At 44.8% G+C, this 24,643-nt stretch overlaps 1 protein-coding gene across 1 annotated transcript in view; it reads right to left on the minus strand.

Moving 5' to 3' along the window:
• The window catches only part of ATRN (attractin), a 149,133-nt gene extending 124,516 nt beyond the window's left edge, over positions 1-24,617 (minus strand). The window contains exon 1 of the mRNA XM_054633262.2: positions 24,265-24,617. Within this exon, the coding sequence (XP_054489237.2) occupies positions 24,265-24,563 (299 nt within the window). The 5' untranslated portion in view covers positions 24,564-24,617. The remainder of the gene's footprint in view (positions 1-24,264) is intronic.
• Positions 24,618-24,643: the final 26 nt, after the last annotated feature.

Raw genomic sequence — 24,643 nt, forward strand, 5'->3', positions numbered from 1 at the left:
CCGGTCTAAATCCCTTAGAGAATGGGGTGGGTTTAGGCACTACAGACTGCTATGCCTTTATTAAATGCATCTGCACAATACATTTTACAATCCAGATCAGGTATTTCCTAACCCACCAACAGATATTCTTGGCTATTAAAACACCAAGCCTTGATTCCTTAGCAGGGCACAAGAAGCAGCAAGAAAAGTTGGGTTTGGAAAAAAAATAAATCCTTCTACAAAATAAAACAGGCTGGGAGAGCTGGGAATGTTCCCCTGGAGAAGGGAAGGCTCCAGGCAGAGCTCAGAGCCCCTGGCAGGCCAGAGGGGCTGGGGACAAGGCCTGCAGGGACAGGAGCCAGGGAATGGCTCCCACTGCCAGAGGGCAGGGATGGATGGGATATTGGGAATGAGGAATTGTTCCCTGGCAGGGTGGGCAGCCCCGGGCACAGGTGCCCAGAGCAGCTGTGGGTGCCCCTGGATCCCTGGCAGTGCCTAAGGCCAGGCTGGATGGGCCTTGGAGCAGCCTGGGAGAGCAGAAGGTGTCCCGGCCCATGGCAGGGGTGGAATGGGATGGGGCTTTTTAAGGACCCTTTCAACCTAAAACATCCTGTGATTCTATGACTTTTTAAACACACTTTAATCTGGCAAAGATGACATGCAACCATTTTATTTTTGGAACAAACTTTGAAAATATAGAAACAATGCACTCATTGACACATTACACAGAATTTGTGGTTTGTGTCAATGCTGCCTTAGCAACAGTCTCACTACAGTATCTTTATAATCCAAGCCCTGTTAGCATTTCTTTCTAGGATAAGTAGCTCTGGAGTGTTTGTCTGTGAATCACTCTTGGTTCAGGGGAGGTCACACCGCAGCCTCCCAACTCCTCAGCTGAAGAGACAGATGTTCCTGCCTGGTAGGGGAAAGATGGGGGCGTTATCTTTTCTTCTAGTAAGGCAGTGCCTGACATGCACATCTCTTGATAATCACTACCAAGAAACTCTTCCTTCAAAAAAATCAAGAACACAAAACAACAAATGCAACAGACAAATAGGCCAATCAAAAAAAAAAAAAAACACAATTGTGGACATCCAACCCAGCCAGCAGAGAACTAAACTCCCTGAGGGAAGGTGTAGCTGTAAAAATCATTGCTTGCATCCCTAGCCCAGACATATGCACCTCTCCTATTGCCTCCAAAATGACTTTGAAATGAGTTATTCTGGGACTGTAGTGGGGAAAAAATGAAATTCCATCTGCTCGCAACAGATTTGCAACAACAAAAACAAAGACAGTGGCTCAACACTAGTTATGCAAAGTTTTGAAATAACCCCTCTCACTTCACCAAGCTAAACATGACTGACAGGCCACCTCTCTACTAAACAACTCTAAAGAAAGTCCCAACTTCTTATTTAGGATTCATTTACCACCAATCTTTCCTCACTCTGGCAATGTCCATAGGAAATGGCACTAAGATGAAGGGGGGTTTAGATTAGATATTATGAAGAAATTATTCTGTATGGGAGAGATGAGGCCCTGGCACAGGGTGCCCAGAGCAGCTGGGGCTGCCCCTGGATCCCTGGCAGTGCCCAAGGCCAGGCTGGATGGGCCTTGGAGCAGCCTGGGACAGTGGAAGGTGTTCCCACTAATGGCAGTGGAATGGAATAATAAGCAAGGGACTTTCAGGTGCCTTCTAACCCAAGCTATTCCATGATTCTAAAAGTCTGTTTGCACTAACAAGGAATTGTGCACAAAATACTGCTGTGCTTGCCTTAGTTTATTAAGAAAAACAGGAAAGGAAAAGGTTTTGCCTCATTCCACTTTCCCATTTAGCTTCCTACATTTTCACTTCATTATCTCTATTCACAACCAAGATGGCTGAAAACATTATTTATAAGAGAAACATCGACAGCCCCCAGTCCACACCCTTAAACCTGTAAGGAAAATTTCATTCTTGCCTCAAAATTACTCAAACAAAGAAATGTCACTTCACTGTGCCCTATGATGGAGCACTAGGAGAAGCACTTGGGTGGAGCCCTGCAGAGCAGGAACCCATGAGCCAGGGCACACAGAGTGCTGCCCTGCAGCACGCTCCAACACCGCTGCATGTCCATGCTCAGAAGCATTTCAGGGTGCTGATATGACTTGGGTAACCACCAGGCTCTTTTCCTCTTGGATATATCTTTGTTCCAGGCCCAAAGCAACTCTCTGCCCTGCTGTGGGGCTGAGGAACACACACAGGTGTAGCAGAGGTACAACACCAAGGGCAATCTTGGTGTCAGCCCTCATTTCAGATATTTAACACAATAAATACCAAACTTCAGGTCAAAGGAGGAAAAAAGCTGAATGTTTTTTAGACCTAACCACAGATCCATCAATGCATCATAAGGTCAGTACTTCCTCTCATCTCCTGTGCTTCAAATTAATCTGTCAGAGGTAATTTAAAGCACAAGGAGTAAGAAGTGAAGCAATCAAAGAGATAAATTCCTCTTAGACATATGAAAAATCCAAGGGTACCAGGCACTGGACAACAGCTTTCAGGAACCATTTTGTTCTTTCGCTAAAATTATCTATGCAAATGTACAAATAAAAATTCATGGTTTCATGACAAAAATAATTTAAAATATGTCTGCACAAGGTTTCCCTGGAAATTTTAAAACCCCAACATCCAATTACAGAGCCCCTCCGAGTATCCCAAGTACCTGGACCAGGAGTGCTTGACCAGGTGAGGCTCCCATAGCTCAGGTACTGTAAACCCCTGTTACACCTGAACACACAGAGCTGAAACCTCAAAAAGGAAACACGATTGCCAAAGCAGAGGGAAAAGTGGTGCCCAGCTCTCAGGAGAGAGATGAGCTCTAAGAAGGTGAGCTGTCACAGTAGTGTGTGACAGGGACAAGCAAGGGCAGTTGGGGACCCAACTTGTTCTTCCTCTTCATCCCACCCACGGCAACAGCTGCTTTCCTGCCTGCCAAGAGCTCTGTCGTACTATTCTGAGCTTTTTACATCTCATTATTTAATGTATTTATTAAAGGCTGATAGGGGAAAAGGGAGGCAAAACTTGCTCAAAGCATTTGAGTTTTATTTAGATTAAGACAGGCTGTTCAAACTGGCTCAGAGTCAAACGGTTCCACTAATTACAATCCATAGTTTAGAAAGAGTGGAAGCAGTTCTTGGTTAGGTGCTACAGCTGCAGAGCTCTTCACTTAGGGGTGAGTTTCTCATCTCAGCAAGGTTAACAAGCACAGTTTAAAGGACATGGCAATTCCCAAACCATGAAATGGCATTTCCCAGGAAATTAGTCGATTTAAAACTGAGCTGTAAAATTAAAGCCCCTTTACTGCTCCCCATTAGTTAAATATTACAGGTGAGAAAGCAGCAGCTGGCACAGATACAACACCAGCACTGCCCCTGTGAGAGGGGCAATAGGAGTAACAGAATCAGAATCATTGGGGCAGGAAAAGCCCTCCAGGATCACCCAGTCCAATCTGTGACACCCCCACCTTGTCCAACAGCCCAGAGCACCGAGTGCCACATCCAGGCCTTCCTTGGGCACCTCCAGGGATCATGGAGGCTCCACCACCTCCCTGGGCAGCCCCTGCCAAGACCTGACCACCCTTTCCAGGAAGGAATTCCTGCTGCTGTCCAAGCTGAACCTCCCCTGGCCCAGCCTGAGGCCGTTCCCTCTGCTCCTGTCCCTGTTCCCTGGAGCAGAGCCCGAGCCCCCCAGCTGTGCCCTCCTGGCAGGAGCTGTGCAGAGCCACAAGGGCCCCCGAGCCTCCTCTGCTCCAGGCTGAGCCCCTGCCCAGCTCCCTCAGGGATTCTGCAGCCCCTGCCCGGCTCCCTCAGGGATTCTGCAGCCCCTGCCCAGCTCCCTCAGGGATTCTGCAGCCCCTGCCCGGCTCCCTCAGGGATTCTGCAGCCCCTGCCCAGCTCCCTCAGGGATTCTGCAGCCCCTGCCCGGCTCCCTCAGGGATTCTGCAGCCCCTGCCCGGCTCCCTCAGGGATTCTGCAGCCCCTGCCCGGCTCCCTCAGGGATTCTGCAGCCCCTGCCCGGCTCCCTCAGGGATTCTGCAGCCCCTGCCCGGCTCCCTCAGGGATTCTGCAGCCCCTGCCCGGCTCCCTCAGGGATTCTGCAGCCCCTGCCCGGCTCCCTCAGGGATTCTGCAGCCCCTGCCCGGCTCCCTCAGGGATTCTGCAGCCCCTGCCCGGCTCCCTCAGGGATTCTGCAGCCCCTGCCCGGCTCCCTCAGGGATTCTCCAGCCCCGTCCCAGCTCCCTCAGGGATTCTCCAGCCCCTGCCCAGCTCCCTCAGGGATTCTGCAGCCCCTGCCCAGCTCTGTTCCTGCCCTGGCCACGCTCCAGCCCCTCCAGGGCTCTCCAGAGCTGCCCCAGCACAGGAGGTGCCCCAGCACAGGGATGGGCACTGCCCTGGCCCTGCTGCCACAGCCCAGGTGCCCTCAGCCCCTTGTGCACCTGGGCACACCTGGGCTCATGTCCAGCAGCAGTCACAGCAGCCCCAGGGCCTTTCCCAGCCCCTCTGTCACCTGGAGTGCTCCGTGAGTTTGCTGCACTCCAGAGCAGGACTCAGCACCCTTCCTTACTGCCCCTCAGCTCGGGGGTCTCAGCCCATCAGTCCAGCTGCCCTGACCCCTCTGCAGATCTTCCTGCCCTCCAGGACAGGAAGCACATTGACACTTCCACAGTTTCTTGTCATCTGCAAACATGCTAAGGGTGCACTCGATCCCCTCATCCAGACCATCAGTAAAATAAAATAAAACTGGGCCAAGACTAAGCGAATACCTGTTGGTATCAGCTCAGCTAACCCTGACCCAAACCCTCCAAAGCAAGGAGGACAAGCAACATTTAGACCTTTGCTATCAACTCCACCATAAATCACTTTTTTTTTTTTTGGTTGGTTGGGGGTTTTTTTTGGGTGGTTGTTTGGTTTTGTTTTGTTGGGTTTGTTGTTTGGTTTTTTTTGTTGTTTTTTTGGGGGTTTTTTGGTGGTTTGGTTTTTTTTTGTTGTTGTTTTTTTTTTGTTTTGTTTTGTTTTTTGTTGGTTGGTTTTTTTGTTTTGTTTCCCCCTCTCCCTAAATAACTGTCTGGTATTTCAGAGACAGAAAAGGCAAGAACTGATAAATACTGAATGCTCATTTTTAAGATTTGGACTGTTAATTTCAATGTTTAACAAAAGTCATCATTTTCCATGTGGGGGCAACAGCTTTAAGGCTGAATCCAAAAGTGTTTCATGACAGCAAACACAGAAAACTCTTGAAAGCCAACAGGGCTTTACAGGCAAAGACAATTATTAAACTCACCCACAGGACCTTTCACACCAACCCCTTAAACATCAGAGGGAAGCAGGAGTCTTGCAGAGTTCATACTAAATTTGCAGCTGCTTTGGAACTCAAATAAATGTAGTTACTATTTGCATGATGCATTTGCTACCCCAGTGAGACACAGGATCACAGGATTTCACAGTGTCAATGTTGGTTTGATAATGATCAATATGTAATTGCCTCATGGACAAAAGCCGTGGCTGACACATTTATTAGGAGTTTGGTCCTCACTGTCTCACACTGAACCCAAAAGCAGATATTTTCCCAGGATTCTCCATCCTGTTTTCTCTGGAGACAAAATTATTTCTACATGAGCAGTGCTGTGACTTGTCAATAAGCACAGGCTGCTCTGCCAGACAAACGACCTCACCCAGCCACTAATTTGCTGCAGAGCACTTTGCATCCTGCCTGTCCCAGTCACATTCCCACAATGCCCTAACACAGAGGCACAGGCAAGAGGAGGATTCTATGAAAGACTCGGTGTAGTGAAGCATTACCTAAAAATTAAATGTTAATGCAAAACTTTTGCAAGGCTACTAACAGTATCACTTCAGCAATGCATTAAAAACAACCACTTTTTAACCCTAAAAACAAATCAAAAATCATTTATCTAAATAAATGTAGGGGAGGAAAAAATAGTAATTTGCAAATATGCCTTACTGACATTTCACAAAACTTTAACCTCGCTTCTGTACAGGTTCCACCATTCCACACCAAAAATACAATGTTCCACATGAGGTTTTATCTGAATCCAGTGGTTGAAATTAGTGTTTCAATCCTCTAAGCACAAACTTCATCACATGAACAGTGACTACACATCACACAAGGCAACTAAGCTGGGAGAACACAATTTACAGCAGAAAGCTGGAAACATAAAACCTTGTGCTTAAAAAAAAAAAAAAAAAAACAAAACACATCAAACAAAAAACAAACACTACAACATTGTAAGGAATGGAAAAAAATTACTTCCTGCAAGTTAATTTTATATATAGAAGAACACCTTAGAAGCCTTGTGAGGCTCACAAAGAGTCACGGTTGTCAGGATTCCTCAACCGTGGGTTTGGGGTGAACTTTGGCTCCAGACAGAAAGCAGAGGGAGAGACACCCCCAGCCTGCTCTGCTGTCAGCAGCTCTCCATGAGAAGTGGTAACATACGCACATTGTTTTGCTCTAATTTATTCCATTTGAGGCTGCTGTTCTATATTAAGAGTGTGACAAGACTTTATATGTCTAGTTAAATTTTAATATAAAAGTATTTTTTCCATTTGAGAAAAAGCTGACAGGGTGACAATTAAGAAATAAAGTATCCACCTGCTCCCAGTGAACTGGAGAGCAACATGTAACAAAAAATAATAAAAAATATTTTTAAAACAACTTAATAGGTTTTTAAAGGGAAGATGGCAAGACAAAATGTTCTACAATTACTGACTTCCAGTTTCTAATCTGAGTAGATGTCACTGGGCTGTAGAGGAAGAGATGCAGAGGATCATGGAATGACTGGTGCTGGAGTGAATCATCAACGTCTCTGGATTAAACAGGAGGACTTACTCCATTTAAAAATTATCTTCAGTAACTGAAATAGTAATTTCAGTGTAGCACCCATGAAGCACTGTGGAATGAACACCACCCGGTTCTTAGACTGGTAAGAAACAGCTGCAGGCCAAGAGCATTTGCTGATCAACAGACATAAAAAACTTAAAGAGAAATGACAGCCAGAGCCCCTAAAAACAAAATCCAGAAAAATCCTCTTCGCAAACACGTGATTATAAAGAAACCAACTGATCAGAGAGTGATGATATTACCCAGGAGATACTCCTACCAGGGCTTTGAACCATAGTATCATTTTTCCTCCTTCTCCTCTCTGCCTTTTTCCTTTGTCTTCCCAAATGCATCATGCTGACAAGTAACAACCATTCAAAGAACCAATTACTGTTTCTGGGTCTTTCTTTTTAATGTAATTCCATCTTAAGAGGCTTTTTCTGTAAATCCCCGTGAGTGAGAAGCCACCTCAGCCCTGTTCTGTCACTCCATTCCCCCTGCTCTGCCCAGACGATGGTGTGATCTCTGCACCCAGGTTGCACAGTGGCATCATCAGTGATATAAGAAGTGCACATCTCTGCACTTTTTCATGAAAGAAAATACTACATCAGGTTCCACTTCCAGCCCTCTCCTTTTCTTTCACAGTGTGAGAAACACCCACCAATAAAGCTGAAAGAGAACAAAGTCTCTGAAGCAAAAGTACTAGTTAATATAAACATGGCAGCTGTGGCAGGTGCATCCCACTGAGGAGGCACACCTCCCCCTAAAACATACAAACCCTTATGGCCTTCCCCGCCCGGGGGTGTCCCTGGCCCCTCTCTCACTGCCTGGGTACTCAGGAACTTCCATTCTTTCTGACCCTACTACACTCAAACCAACAGCTCCTCCACCCTCCCCTGGCACAAACATCACTTGACTCCCCTTCTCCTCGCTGCCACGTTCCCTCCCGAGCCCTAGCCTTGTGCCAGCTACATCTTTGCCTACGTGACACTAAGTACACATTCTTATGGCTGAAGCAAAACATTATTTTACCCCCACAATCCACCTCCTTTTTATTTATCACCTTTTTGCTAAGGCCTTTGGGTTGGTTATCTGTCTGGCTGGTGTGGGCTGGGCCCCGTTTGCAAAAAGGTTCTATTCACACGTAACAGTTACACTCCAGACCTGTTATTTGGCAAACTCGTGTTTGTGCTGAGCTAGGCTTATTCCAAACTTTTAGGTCGTTGTTTCCTGCTGAGGTGCATAGCTTTACTCTAGCTTGTGTAAAGTAAGATGTAGGTCGTCTTCTGCTCTTTTCTGATCTCGCCTCCTTGGGACCATGATCTTCTGGGCTCCTACTCTTTGATAAGCAGCTGCTAGGTTTGGGTGCACTGGCATTCTGATCACCTGCATTTCTTCTACTACACTAGCAATTAACCTGATAAAACAGGGAATAAGACAAGGTATAAGCAATAATCCAGCAAAGGCACATAATAGAAGCCCATCTTTCTCCATTAGGTTTTCCCAAATAGGTTATCCAAGGACTGAGAATCCCACAGTGTGTTCCATTTCTGAACTGGCACATAGGCAAGCTTTCTGATGTTTGAGCCTATGTTCCTAAATTTTGGGCAATCCAGTAGGTTTGTGTTCCACCAGGGATCCTTTCCTGACATTTTGTAGGTTTATCAGAACTGTATGTCATACTGAGCCAGAGATGATGGGTGAAACCCCATTAATTTTTTCCAGCAACTTTCCAGGTTCTATGGCATTTAATGCAACAGACAGCTAAAACGGGGTTTACTAGGACTAAAATTATAATCCAGGCAATAAAATTTAAATTATTCATTTCTGGGACAGATTATCTTTTGAAGGTTAATTTTAGAGGGTTACTTCTTTGTATTACAGTCCAGTTCCTGGGAGGTGACTCCACTGGTCCTTTAATTCAGATTGCATGTGCCCACCCTCCCTCTGTAGTGTGCACTGCTGTCTCAATTATCAAGTGTATTGGAAAGGGACCTTCCCACGTCAGTGTCAAGTTTCCAAAATTTTACCAACATCCAATCTTCCAGTTTTACCTGATGTATGTAAATGTCCAGGGCTGATGTTTGGGGCAACAACCCCTTCTTTCTAAGATCTGCAAAAGAGAGCATTATCGCCTGCAAATAATTTTTGAGCTACAGGCCATTTTTTCCAGGAACTGGCAGTCTTTCCTCCTTTCCCAGAAAAGGGAATGCAAACAACATTTCATAAGAAGATACTCCATGTCCATGTCAGGGGTTGCTAGAATCAGCAGGGTGTGCCTTCCCCTCTTCCCCTTGTCCTGCTCTGCAGAATCAGAGGTCAAGTTTCCCAGACAATTTGCCAAATTGTGAGAAACACCCGCTCACCAATAAAGTTGAAAGAGAACAAAGTCATTGAAGCAAAACTATTTATTAATATAAACATGGCAGCTGAGTCAGGTGCTAGCTACATCTTTGTCTACATGACATGAAGTATGCATTCCTATGGCTGAAGCAAAACATCATTTTATCTCTCACAAGAGAATCATGAAATGGTTTGGGTTGGAAGGGACCTTAAAGCCCATGCAATTCCAAACCCCCACCATGGGCAGGGACACCTTCCACTAGCCCGGGTGCTCCAAGCTCCATCCAACCTGATCTTGGACACTTCCAGAGATGGGGCAGCCACAGCTTCTCTAGGCAACCTGTGCCACCTCACCACCCTCATCATAAAAAGCTTCTTCCTTATTTCTAATCTAAATCAACATTTGTCTCTGTTTGAAGCCATTCCCCCTCGTTCTGTCTCTCCAAAAGTCCTTGTGTCCAAAGTCCCTTTACATCTTTCTTGTCAGCTCCTTCCAGTTACTCAAAGGCCACAATTAGGTCATCCTAGAACCTTGTCTTCTCCAGACTCAACAATCCCAATTCTCTCAGCCTTTCCTCACAGCAGAGCTGCTCCACCCCTCTGATTGTCTCGGTGCCTCCTCTGGACTCACTCCAAAAGCTCCAGGTCCTTCCTGTGCTGGGGGCCCAGAGCTGGAGGCAGTTCTGCAGGTGAGGTCTCATCTGAACAGGGCAGAATCCCCTCCCTTGGCCCCTCTTTTAACCCTTATCCTCCTGTTCAACAGTTCACCAACTGCTCCCCTTCCATACCTGTAATACGAGAAGAAGCCTGATTAATTCCATGTCAATAGAAATGGCAGAATGGAAGATAAAACTCTCCAGATTTCCTGACTACCACACACAGGTGAAAAGGTCTTCATAGGTCATACAGTGCAGTCCTACTCTGGGTGGTGCCATTGAATCAAAGAGGCTTCCAAAGCCCTGATTGCACCTATTTATCTCTTACAGGCGCCTTCATCCTAAATGATGCTTATAACACATCCAGCACATGTATATATTGTATTTTAAACAGTATCACTTACAAATGGCAAATCTACCTGGCAAAATTTTGATCTCAAGGTCAGACTGATAGGTCTAAAGATAGCAGATCATCTTTCCCTCCATTTTTTTAAATCACTACTGCACAAACCAAAGACTCAACTAATGTTACTTTCTATTACTAGCTCTTTACCTTCTTCACCCTACTTTTAAAACTGCTCTTAAAAGATTATCCATACAGCTGCTCAAGGGCAAAATTCAATTATAATTAGATGAAGAAAAAACTTTAAAAGTGAATTAACGATATAGAGGATACAATAAAACTTCTAAAAATCTAATCAAAGCATTAAGATTAAAAGAGTAGCAGTGAAAAAGGCAGAAATCTCATTTGAACCAGTGAATGTCATCAGTATACAAACAATCAGGACAAAGTACAACATGGACTATTTTAGGGGCAACACAATGCAATGTTATGACTAGGAGTCCTACAAACTGCCTTGGTGCATGTAAGTGACACAACATGGAAACACGTGTCCCATGTTCCCACCTGCAGGGCTCGGGATGGGCTCTGCAGTTTAACAGCCAGCTTGGGCAAGGACCCGCCATTCTCCAAAAGCTGCTGTGCAAACAGCTCTCTAAAAGCACGTTCAGATTGGCAGCTAAGAGTCTGATGGCATCAGTCTGATAGCACCCAGCCTGTCTGCAGTGGCTGCAAAGCACCTCCTTGTACCAATCAAGTCAGCATCACAGCTGTTATCCACTTCATAAATCAGTCCTGTAATTCTATCCTGTATTAGTGCACTTGGAGAGGGAAGTGTGCTACAACCCTTCTGAACTTAAACTTCAGTGAAAACACAGAAAACAACTCAAGGTACAAACCATGGCTGTGGGAAAAAACTAAATCCAAAAAAACCCCCAAACCAGACCAAGTGATGCACAGCAATTTCACTTCCCCACTTTCAATCCTGTTGCAGTTGCTGCCACTGGTTTGCTCCGGATATCACCGGGAAGCAAGGACAGCAGGGAGGACTGCTGTACTGGGGTTGGCTTTACTTCCACATGGAACCACACAATGTCCTGAGCTGGAAGGGACTGACAAGGATCACTGAGTCCAGCTCCTGGCTCTGCACAGGACACCCCAACAATCCCACCCTGAGCCTGAGCCATTGCCCCAACGCTCCTGGAGCTCTGGCAGCCCTGGCACCAGGAGCATTCCCTGGGAGCCTGGGCACTGCCTGAGCACCCTCTGGGGGAAGAGCCTGATCTCCACCTAAACCTGCCCTAACACAGCTCCAGCCATTCCCTCGGGTCCTGTCACAGAGAACAGAGACCAGAGCTGCCCCTCAGGAGGAACTGCAGTTCACAGTGAGCTCTGACCTCAGTCTCCCCTTCTCTCCTGCAGTAATATTTCTGAAGATGCTCTGGAATAAGACTGAAGGTGGCATATTGCCCCATCTACCTTTAGTTCAGTGCCCGTTTAGAACAACATGTCCTGTGCAGTCTATGGATAGGGTTCCTCAAAAGGCAGCTCATAAGATTTTATTTACATTTTTAGATCCTAAGCAGGGTTTAATTTCAAAATCCCATACCTGAAAAGTTTGGGTTCAGTTTACTGTATGTGTCCAGGAATATCTCAAACAGTATTCAACGCCAGCAATGTTTTAAGATATTTTACTGTATAATCAGTAGGACCTTTGCTACCAAGATCAGGATGAGATGATACATAATATACTTCATATTACATATATCAAAACTACTTAGTACAACTATTTTACCCTGCTGACCTGTTCTCTTTTCTCCTTAACTCCACTACGTAAATAGAATACCATATATTAAGGAACATAAGTGACATGCACAATAATTACTTTGACTCCACATCTCAGAGATCATAGAGCTTTACCTACCCCACATATGTTTTACACATACTATGTACAGAAGTAGCTGCCAAAAGAAAACCCAAAATTTCAAAACTTACCATTCCTACTATTTTCACTCCTCGCAGAAGTTACAGCAACACACAACTCACCAGGGCCAAACTTTTCCTGAGTTTGCTTTTAAAGATTTAATAATGAACATGTACAACTTATAAAAAAATCTTATAAAAGGACTTGAAGTCATTAGAGGAGAACCTCTGCTGAAATGTGAGTCAGTCATGAGAAAGGGAAAAATATGTGTGTGTATATATTTTACCCCATTAAAATCATAGCTATTTGGTGCTTCTTTAATTTAACTGGAGATTAAAGGGAAAGCATCTCATGCCAAGTCACAGTCCTGACCTGCCGTTAATCTTCAGCAGATCAACAGCCCAGCCTGTAAAAGGGCTTCCAACACTCACTTTGGCCATCAGGCATGGCACCTTTTAACTGTTCTTAGAACATGTTTAAATTAGGAGAATTTAAAAACTTTCCACAATGCTTTCTGACCTCAAAATGGGTGCTTTTTCTTCTTCAGATATGACAGTTACCACAGAGATCATCCATAGTGGTTTATCTCCTCCTTTAGCATTGATGGTAGTGGCCTTCATCCACCTACTTTCATATTTTCAGTGTGTTACAAGACACTAAGGAAACATCAATTTCAGTTGTGTCTATAGAATCCTGTTAATCTCCCTAAACCTGAACAGAAAGATTTCCTTCAGTGAATGACAGAAGTTGATTTATTATTTATTGAACTTACTACAGAAACACAAGACAGCCTTGATGCCCAGAGAGCCCCACAAAGCCTAACCATGAAGGGCTCAGGCTTCTGCAAATTTATAGCTTTAAATCAATACAAAATGTATGAAAAATTCAAGTGCAAACAAAAATCAATAGACACACACATGGTTGTCTCCTACAGAATTTCTTCTTCAAATCCACAGGTAAAAAGCAAGGAACTCTATGGACAGAGGCTGAGAGAGCTGGGATTTGTTCAGCCTGGAGAAAGCTCCAGGAAGAAATTCCAGCAGCTTGCAGTACGTAAAACAGCTCCAAGAGAGCTGGAGAGAGACTTTGGACAAGGACGTGAAATGACAGTACAGGGAGGAATGCTGTCCCACTGACTGCAGGCAGGGTTAGATGGGATATTGGGGAGAAAGTGTTCCCTGTGAGGGTGTAAGGTCCTGGTACAGGGTGCCCAGAGCAGCTGTGGCTACCCCTGGATCCCTGGAAGTGTCCAAGGCCAGGCTGGATGGGGCTTGGAACAACCTGGGACAGTGGGAGGTGCCTCTGCCCTTGGCAAAGTGGAGAATAGACGGATGAAGTTACATCAACCTACAAGGAAAAGGGAAAGCACTCCCTCTATGTTCCCTGAGAACCTCCAGCCCAGCCAATCTCACTGGCACTGCAGAAACTCATGTAGAACCTGTCTTACCACAGGACACTTGAGGCTTGAGGAGCCCAGGTCTCCAACTACGCAGTGTGAGTCACCAAACCCTCACGTCTGCACTTGTGCTTCCGTCCCACCTGCCCTGGGATACTGGAAATCAGTGGGATTTAGACAGTGGGAATACAGCAAAGGATGCCTCCTCCAGCACCACATCCTAGCTAATTGCACATCTTGCACTGCAAGCAAGCAAAGCTCAGGCACAGAAGCCTCTCTGATGCCTCAACCAGCTTTGATCTGATAACACAATTTCCACATTGTGATTTCTTGTCTTTCCATATCACATGACAAATTCCCATAAGTGCTGAATAGAGAAATTAAGATCACATTTAAACTCCATCACTTTTAACACACAATACCCCTTTTCATCAGCCTCAGTGAAGATGATTTAGGCATATTTATAGTAACATTAACCACATTTCTTCTGTAGGGCAGTATTATTCTCAGAATAGACAACTGAATACCAGTTGCCATCCAAACTGTCATTAAAATATGCTTCCAAACCTCCAAATTCCTATGTAAATAGAGTCGTCTTCAGAACATCTTTAGACCATATAAATAATTTGCCCTAATTAATTGATAGGAAAACTGAACCAAGGGGATTAAATTATGAACTGCATTGATTCCTGAAGTCTGTGATCATCTGTTCTCAAGGGAACAGTAAAGTTAGAGGCTATAAAGTCATTTCAGCTTTTCCAGCCAGACCACACATTCCTGTTTCTACCAGAAATTCAAATCCCCATCCTCTCACATTCAAACATCAAACTTGCATAGAAATTGTTATTGTACCATTCACATAAGGCAATTCTGCTGGTACTGACATTTGCCTGCTGTCCCAGAAAGTGTTATCAGCTCAGGTACTGAGAGAAGCTGAAAGTGATCCACAAATTACTGGTTTAACATGCTTTTAGTAGCACTAGAGTTTTCTTTGGGCTCATCAGATAAATTCAGATAAAACAAGTTAACAGACTATCAGAGTATCCACAAGAAAATTTTAAATTCCAGTAATATTAATATGGATGTTTCAGAAAAAGTGTGCATAGGCGGGAAGTCAAATCCTGGTTTTGACTTTGAACCACACCAACACCTCCTCAAAATGATTCATCCTCCAGAAGTTGAACGAGGGCATACTTAAACACCCATTACTATTCCCAAAATGAAAACCAGTAACTTTAAAGAGTCACTGCAACCTGTGCTTGTGAGAAAGACACTGACCCAAATTTATAGACTGCCTGTTCTGTGTTTCAGTGTAATAAATCAATCCCTTAACTAAAGTGCACTGACACACTGTCAAACAAGGAGGCAGCAACTATACATAAATGCAAATGCAGAGTGTGTCTTGAACAACAATACATTTCAACTTTTTCAACAAAACTAAAAGCAACTACCCCAACAATTCTGCCTGTTCCTGATCTCCCCTTGAAAAAAATTAAAATTATAATAACCAGTGACCTCAAAACTAATTATTTCTCACTATATTATTTGGAATTCAGTACTTCTCTTCCAGCAAGCCAGCGACATCAATCTATGCTCCCAATTTGGATAAGCAGTATACTTTTTTCTAGCAGCACTAAAATCCTTAATAGGAAACAATGCTGGAGTTTTCCCTGTTTTTTGGGCATTTTTTTCTTGTAGCACTGGCCAGCCCAGTCAGCACTTCAGTTCCACACTACTCTGCAACTCAGGTCTTGCAAAGGCTGGAAATTCTGCAGCGTCACCTTTGATGATTTCACACAAGATCCAAGTATGTAGCAAGCAGACACTAAGAGACCTAAGCTCTGAAATCCCTCTAAAACTCAAGTGACACTTTCCACTCTGGATTAACAGGAGATTGACTGTGTAAATTAATCATTAAGAAGACAGGTGCACAACTCTGGTAGGAAACATGTTGCACCTTGCTGCAAAAAACCTTCACAAAACCACCCTGAAAAGCTTATTTTAGAGGAACTCAAACATGTTCTTGATCATAACAAGCAATGAAATCTAAAAGCTGTGTTCATGGTAAACCTGAATCATAGATTTTCCCTAGATAGTGTAATTATATTCAAAATGTCTGGAAGCAGTGACATGACACCAACATGTGGAAAACGACTAAACTGTGGCAGGAAAGAGATGATGACACAAGCACAAAGAAACTGAGGGGAAAAACTAAAAAAAAAAAACCAAAAAAAAACCCCACAAAACAAAACAACCACCAAAAACCAAAAACCGAAACCAAAACAAACAAACAAAAAAAACTAAAGCCACTCAATACACAGCTAATCCACTGCAGGAGTATTTTTTTTTTCATTGCAATGACTGAAAACTAAATAGCTTTTAATCCCAAAGTAATTGAAGACATTCCTTCCCTTTGCCATGAAAAAATATTAAACCCAACCTAAGTTTTCTGAATGGAAAAATACCTCTCACTTTCTGTATTTGAGTTTATAAAAGGAGTTTACAAAAAAAAGCTAATTCATCTATGCCAAGCTTCTTATCCTTTGAGTAGACAAGCACCACCTTGGAGACAGATATTAAATTTTCAAGCAATACAAACACTAATAAGAAAGTTCTTCCGAAGAGTGTTTTCCTAGCACAACTTTTTTTTTTTCTTTCAGCTTATAGAAACTAGCAAAAAAAAAAAAAAAAAAGGTTTCCGAGAATCAGGAAACAGAGGGCAAAGGCAAATAATAGAAAATCTGGGATTTTCACAGCTGTATTTGTACATCCTGCATAAAGCTGAGCAGCACTGTCTCGTGGTAAAGGTCATTACAGATAATTTTCACCCCAAAGATGATATGCAACCCCCTGTACCTACACGAAGCAACAACCTCCTATTTAAATTTTTGCAACACGCACTGAGCACACCCAAGCTAAGTTCGTGAACAACAGTGCTTTCACCTCTGCAGCTGTGAGCCCAGCAGGCACAGCAGGGAATAAAAGGTAGTTTACACACTGGAGAACCCTTGGCTGGAATGCCCAGACCACCTCTGTCAGCATGGCATCCCTTAAACCAGCTTAATTCCACTTCTGCATTTTCAGGAAACTGAAAATTCTGAATCTGGTGATACTGCGGGAAACTTGTTTCAGCAAGTGAAGCCACAACCAGGACCAGGAATATTTTCCAGATCCTGGGGTATCCAGGAAGTACTTCAAACAATCTGTTCTGATCAGCTGCCCCTCTTTAGCAGGAATATTGCTCAATTCATCAGTAAAACATTTAAATTCTTCTTCATCATGCAAGATACACTAAGACACTTATTATCAGCCCAAAACAGAATCCATTTTCTTTCAATTATTCTCCAAATCCCCCACTATGCCAATGTCCCAAATTTAGGTTATCAGATTGCTACATAAAGCTTGTTCTGTGTGCAATTAAGGGCTCTTAACAACCCTAATGATGTCACAGCTCCGCAATAAGGACAGAGCCCTTACATTCTGAATATCCCAAGCCTTTCCCATTCAAGCCCAAACCATGCCTGGAATCATCTGTATGCAGCACACATCCACCAAAACCCTGCAAGCAACCTGCCTCTCCATCAAATAAATATTTATTTTAAGCAAAAGGAGGAAAAGTGACAGTCTCAAGTAGATCTAAAGGAACTTCTGTGAGGATCAGCCACGAACAAAGCAAGGGAACAAAAGCAGGAAACAAAAAGCAAACATCCTTACTGCTCCAGTGTTTCGGTGACTAAATGAGTATTTCATTCAAAACTGTGCACAAAAGCAAATTATCGTCTCTGTTCACTGCTGTAAAATTGATCACCAAATATTCCAGCCCAGCTTCCAAAATGCTGCAGTGGTTTAATGGGCAGATGTGAGCATGTGGCTGTGCAAAAGCAAAGCACTGCTGTAGTCCTTCTTACGGTGAGTTCCAGTTTGGAGCAGCTCCCTCCTCCCCCAAAACTACTTCACTTGGGCCTGTTTTAGTCTGTTTATTCACTATGCTTTAGAAGATGTGATTTAAAAGCTCTACTTGCAGGGAGTATTTTGAGTGCAGGAAAAAAAGAAGCAAAGCTCTATCTGGTCAAGAAGGTAATTCTAAGTGCTCTGCTTAGAACTTCAAATCAGAAAAAAATTCAAGGAAACCATTCAAGAAAAGAGGACCCAAGGGTATCCTAAATTAATACAGTAAGACAACAGCTTGGTCAGCAGCAGCATTACTGCTAAATATAATAAAAATCCTACTAAATATAGGATTTTCAGCATGGATTTCATAAACATGTTAGGTGCAGGAAGCTCAGAGTGTGAAATTTGATTGCTCACAAAAGCTTCAGAGGAACAAGCCAGGAAAGTCAAATCCATCACATACATTTCACATATTATTTAAATTTATCAGAACATGGGATAAAAGGATCACTGGTCCTAGATTTTTTTTAATTAAAGAAAACAACTATTTTCTGTGAAAACAGTGCTAATTTCAGTCATTTTTTAGTATTTCAATATAAGTTATTTATGTTAAATGTAAATTGATGAAGATGGTAACAAACCCTGGTTGGACCTGAGCTTATTTTATTGGTTTCCAAGGGAAGCTGTGGCTGCCCCATTCCTGGAAGTGCTCAAGATCAGGCTGGACAGGGCTTGGAGCAACAGAAGGTCCAACAGACCTTGGTCCAACAGAAGGTGTCCCTGCCCACGGCAGGGGGTTAGAATGAGAAGAGCTTTAAGGTTCCTTCCAACCCAAACCATTCTGTGATTACTTTGCATCCAAAACGAAAGGAACAATAGAGACTGAAATACTGGAAAAATCTAGAGCAGTGTCAGACAAGTGCTAAGGGACTCGGGCAGGTATTCCCTGATCTTTACAGAAACAGAGAAATGACGCAAATGGTGACTGCTGCAGATAAGGAGGCGTTTAGTCCAAGTCAGTGATATGCTCCTGGATTTGGCAGGCACAGGAATGTTATCCTTCATCTGCTCTGTTCCACGAGGTCTCATGCTCAGACGTGCTCAGCAGGAAGACAGGAACAGGACAGGACTTCTCTCTCTCATACATGGAGTGTTCAGTAATTCCAACCACTAAAGCTCCAACAGGCAAGGCACTGGATGTTTGTGAGGCAGAGATGATGGGGAGGATCCAGCACGAGCTGTTTTGTCTGACTGCTCTGAATTTTCCACTACTGCCTCCTTACTATAAAGCACTCTGAAAATAAGCAGTGAGCTTACTGCAAACATTAACAAAACCTCCCGCAAGTCAAATATTTATGCTGCTCGTTCAGTGCACAGCAAAAACTGCAGAACAACTCAGATATTTCAAAAATACTGAATTATTTCACAGGTGAAGTTTAGCTCTTAAAAGAGCCCTAGTAAAATATCAGATTGTCCAATAAAACAGTGAGAGGAGCAATAACAGAGAATTCACATTAAATATTACCCACGAACTTCTCAATGAACAGATCATTTAAACAGAATCATGGAATGGTCTGGGTGGGAAAGGACCTCGAAGACCTCCTTGACCTTCCACTGAACCAGGTTGCTCCAAGCCACAAAATAGATAATATTTATATATTATATACAGGTATGGATAGACAGAAATATAGATATGCATTCATAAGGATATCCACACATACCTCCAAGAACTAAATAAAAACATATATTTGTTCTTTTTTTCCTCAGTGCATTCATTAAAACTGATGATGTTTAAGTATTCCCTACTCAAATAGCTTCTTCTTTTTTACCAGGGCACAGTGTTTGAGCAAGTCTTTCATTAAGCAGCAAGGAAGAGAAAATCATTTTAAAGCACAATAATACCCTAATGAAAAGGGAGGAACAGAATGGGGATCAGGCACAAATGCAGGCCCCAGATCCAATTTGAGCACTTAAACTGATTTGACTCAAATTGCCAACATCCTTGGATCTATTAAGCATCTTCCTGACCTTCTTAAATCTACAAATGCCTCAGGTAGCTTCCTAAAGAAAACAGTTTGTATTTAAGCTTTTGACCAAAAGTTCTTATTTATTTAACAAAGAGAATTGTGATGGTTCTTTTCCAGCTCACAACTATCTCAGGCAGTGATTTAGACAAACCTAGAGATAAAATTCCTCTTCACTGTAATATTCTTTGGCCAAGCACACTCTACTACCACCAAGTCCTTCATAACATTTAATCAGCAACACGTAACTGCTCCCATTGTATTACTATAAAGGAAGTTCAAAGGATACACGATACACTCTAATCTGTTTTTTTACTTCCCAACTGTCAGGTTGCATGGTTAAGTCCTGCTTAGTATTTGCCATCTTCCACCACAATAAGAGTATTATCATGAAAGGAGCACTAGTGCCTTTACACACAAAATCCATATTCCTGGAATAATTTGGTATTTTATTACATCGTCAAAATATTATTTTCAGCTACCATCAAACATCAAACTGCCCATCAGTGAGCCTACACACACAATCCACATGCACTAACTGTTGAAGAAGTCAATCATTATCCTGAATTTGTTAATCCAACCCTTTACAATCTCAGGACAATAAATGGAAGTGAACCAGAGGTCATTTCTTGCTCTGTGCTTTACTTGCCTTGTATGGTGAGGAGGGGCTGGGGGAACTGGGAGGGCTCAGCCTGGAAAAACTCAAGGTCAGAATGAGAAGAGCTCATTCTCATTCACTCCCTAAAACTACCAGATAGAAGGGTGCAGCCAGGGGGAGTCAGGCTCTGCTCCCAGGGAACAAGAGACAGGATCAAGAGGAAATGGCCTCAAGTTGCACTTTTGGTGCGGGGTTAGACTGGATACTGGGGAAAATGTCTGCATGGAAGGGTTGGTCAGGCACTGGAACAGACTGCCCAGGAAAGTGGCTGAGTTCCTACCCCTGGAAGTGTTCAAAAACACATAGGTATGGTTAGTGGTGGTCTTGGCAGTGCTGGGGGCAGCTAGACTGGATCATCTTAGAGGGCTTTTCCACCTTGAATTCCATCTGCTATTCAGGCAGCTGGCTGACAACTCAGTTTGGGCAGGATGAGAGGTTGTGTCACTGAGCTGCAGACAGTGCTTTGAACAGTCTGTTAACAAAGTGTGCAGCCTCTTTTTGATTGTACAATAATCAATGCTGCCAATTTCACTCTCAAGTTCGAAGCTCCCACTGCTCCAAATGCTATCTCAGGATGCTCCTGCAGCTCTGTGACTAGGGAATTTCTCATCCCTCCCAGCAGCAGCTCCTCTCCTGCCCATATCATGGCAGCTCGAAGGCCACAGCAGCCTCCAGCCAGCCCAGAGCCCTCTGGAGGTTTATACTGAAATAGAAGACACAAGCACATCAGGCACATTCTGTGTTTTCTGTTTCAGCTTCTGTTAATACCAAGATGTTTATCTTTTAACAATTAAAGTGGCTGGTTCTTAGAAAAAAGTCACCTGAAGTCCTTCCTAAATCAGCCTTCCACCTGTAAAAAAGCATCACTGATCTGGGTGTGTTACTCATACATCTAATTGCAGTCTAAAAAAAAAGATTTCCCAGGGAAAAAGGGAAACGGAATATTAGAAGACTGCAACTCAATGCTATAATGTTCATCCTTCGCTGTGAACACAAGAAGATGTGAGAGATTAGTAGGTTAGTGAAGCACAAGGTGTAACTTTACAGTGTAAATGAAAACAGTCAAGGCCACAAATACAGTCATCATATCCATCTAGATAAGACAGGATGATTAACATGCCAAATTTAATTACATCTCTCAGTCCAGCAGATAAGCACATAGAATACACTGCACTTAGAAAATAATTTTCACCTGCTCTTCTACTTCCCATTTGTACCTATGGCATCTAACAACACATGAAGTCCTTTAAAGCCAAACTCTTGACAACCTTGAACCAAACAAAAACCTCCTGCAGAGCCAATTCTACAGGAGACAGAGCAAACTCAAGGCATGTGAAAGAAGACACATGACTGCAAAACTATGACCATTGTTTACATTTCTCAGAGCTCCAAGTTTAAAAACATGACTAGAAATTCCAATTCCTTAATAAACTAATAAACAGACAAACCTTCTACAGAGAAAAACATGTATTATATTTTCAGGCAACATTTTAGACTAGAATTATATGCAAGAAAGAAAAAAGAAGTTTTACCAAAACAGGTAAGAGGATAAAAGATTGAGGTTCTATTAGCAGTAAATATATACCAATTCTTTTTTTTACTTGGCATTACTATTCGGAAAAGAAGTCTCTCAAATCCAGTCCCCTAAAAAACACAAATAGCCTAAGTTTCTCCAAGAGAGTAACAGGTATGAGGCTATTCCTTAAAGCACTTTCCCAGCTAAAAGAAAATGCTTTTCATGACAGCGGCAGAAAGACATTAAAAAGGCAGGTCTGGACTTCCAGGGTTTGCCTAGCCTGGAATTGTTTCTATACAAAACTCCTTTCAAACTGTTTGCAATACACATACATCTACAGACGGTCAATAAACATGAATAAAAAAATTAAAGTATTTTTCTTCCATGAGTTCAGGTTATATAGACAGTTACCCTCCTCCCAAATCAATAAGGAACATCATCGGAGGGTGCTTGGTACTTTCAGCAGCTCCCCAAGAAAGCAGTCACTGCCTAGGAAAATCATCCTTTTCTCATTTCCTTCTCTTCCAGGAATCAGCCCTGCCAGGGAATTCACCTAATGCATGCAGACACACACACTGGCTCTGCCACTGCCACAGCTGACGAATCCAAGGCAGGTAACCATCTTACAGAAATAAATCTTTGCCATAATACAGAAGCCAGGGAGCATCTTCAGCCTATTCCCATGAAGATTTCCATTTTCTCATCCAGTGGGATACACCTCAGACACACAACCCAACCGAGTAACTCAACACTAAAAGAACTGGCCCCAGCACTGCAGAAAGGCACTTCCATCAGCATATAGCCCAAAAATCACTGTCCTGTGCAGACACCCCTCATTCCCACACACAGTTGTTTGCACTTGGCCTGGACCAGTGCAGAGCCAGGGGATTCCATCCCCCTGCCCAGAGCCCTTTAGCCTTTTTTTCCTCAAAAAAAAAAATACTTTGAAGCAGCAGGACTCTCCCAATACCCTCTGTCCTGTTTAATCCCCTCCCACTGCCCAGTCTTGTCTCCCCACGAGCCCAGGAGCGTTTTCCCACCAGGCTGCTATTCCCACTGTCCCTCCCCAAAAGCCAGCAGCATTAGATCTCCAGACAATGAGCCTCCCAAATGCCAGCTACTCCCATAAGGATACTGCTTCTCTCACCTGCATCTACTTCTCCTGAAATAACCTTTAACCAAAACCAGCACCTGCTGATCTGCGAAGAGGAGCTTCTTCAACTCCCCTCCAAACACCTCTAGAGTCTCCACACCACCCTAACGCCCACTTGCAAGCCCTTCTCCTCCAACCTGTTCTAAGTGTGATCTAGTCCCATCCACACATTAGTCCTTCTCCCCGCCCAGGAACTGGCCCCACACCCATGCTTGTCCTCCTCTGTCCACCTGCTCCTCACTGCTTCCATCGGCTCCACATCCACACAAAAAGCCATCCCCATTCACCCACCATCCTTACACTTCCATTTATAAGTTCCTAACCCTGCTGCCAAAAAAATATCGCCATACCCACTCCCCTCCAGCTTTACTTTCTGTCTGGACCTACTAAAACTTAAACCCAACATTTTCCTGGCTCTGCATACCATCAAACCCAGATCCCACTGATCCAGTGCCCTAAAGCCACATCCCTGCTCCTACACAGCCCCTTAAAATCACAACTGATCACCAGTAACGCCTGTGAAACCCCAGCCAACCAACATGCCTCTCTGCATAACAAACATCCTGTACTCACCAACTGGGGCACTAAACATCCACATCCCATTGCTCTGAGAGCTCCCCCAGGAAGCCCAACCACTCACCTCCTCTGGGGAATGCCAGACCAAGTCTTCCACACTGTCACCCCATCACACCCATGCTGCCATCACCCCTCAAGCCTGTTTCTGCACACCCACCTCTCCCTCTGCATCCAAATCCCTTCTGTCCCCCTTCATGACTCCTGCCCATCCCTTTACACCCACATCCCCCTGAATCAGGCCCATGCTCACACCCTCACTGCCCAGAGACCCAGCCCCTACTGTCCCCTCAAGGTGCTCCTATCCTGCCCTAACACCGGCACCTGTCCCTTGCCTTTATCATCACCTGAGTGTCCCTCACCATTCCTTTGACCTGCCACTCACCCTTAGTGTCACTTCCATTTACCGCTCACCTTTCACCTCACCTGGTCCCGCCCCTCACCTTTACTGTCACCCGGCCCTTCCCCTTGCACCACGACCCTGCTACCCTCACTCCCCCCTGGACCCTCCTCAGCCTCCCACCCCGTTTGAGTGCCCAAACCTGCTCCTCGTACCCACCCCCCTATTGCCCTCAAGTGCCCCTTAGGGCAACCTGACCCGGGCCCCCGAGCCACTGCCGTGTGTTCTCCTTCCTCCCTTGCCCTGTCCCTCCCGCCCATCGCTGATGTGGTTGCCACACTCTCCCCTCGGTACCCCAAACCAGCCCGATCGCCACGGTCCAAACGAACTCCCCACCCAAACCAGCCCCTCACTTGAACCAGACTTTCATGCCCGTACCCCAAACCTAACCCCTCACTCCTGAACCAGCCCCGAACCTCCAAACCAGCCCCGGACCAGCCCCGACCCCCCGTCCACACGGACCGCCCGCGTCCCCGCGCTTCGTGCCCCACCGCAGGGCACGTCCCCGCCCCTCGCCCCGCGGGGGCTCACCTGAAGCGCCCCCCGCAGTGCTGGCACTGGTCGCCCACCCAGCCAGGCTGGCACTCGCACTGCCCGGTGCCCGGCTGGCACCGCCCGCCGTTGGCGCACGGCTTGTCGCATTCCTTGGAGACCGCCACCTCCTCTCCGGCGGCGGCGGCGGGGCCCAGCACCAACAGCAGCAGCAGCGCCAGCAGCGGCGGCGGTGCCGGTGACCTCCCGCCCCGCCTGCCCGGTCCCCGCCGCGCCATCTGCGGCCGCTGCCGGGTCGGAGCGGGGCGGGCGGGGGGCGGCGGCACAACGCGGACCATCGGCCGCCGCGGGGCCTCCGCCGATCCCGCTACGGTGGCCGCGAGTGGGGGGGGAACCGGGAGGGCGGGGTCAGTGACGT

The sequence above is a fragment of the Agelaius phoeniceus genome, chromosome 4 (assembly GCF_051311805.1).
Source record: "Agelaius phoeniceus isolate bAgePho1 chromosome 4, bAgePho1.hap1, whole genome shotgun sequence".
NCBI classification, from domain to species: Eukaryota; Metazoa; Chordata; class Aves; order Passeriformes; family Icteridae; genus Agelaius; species Agelaius phoeniceus.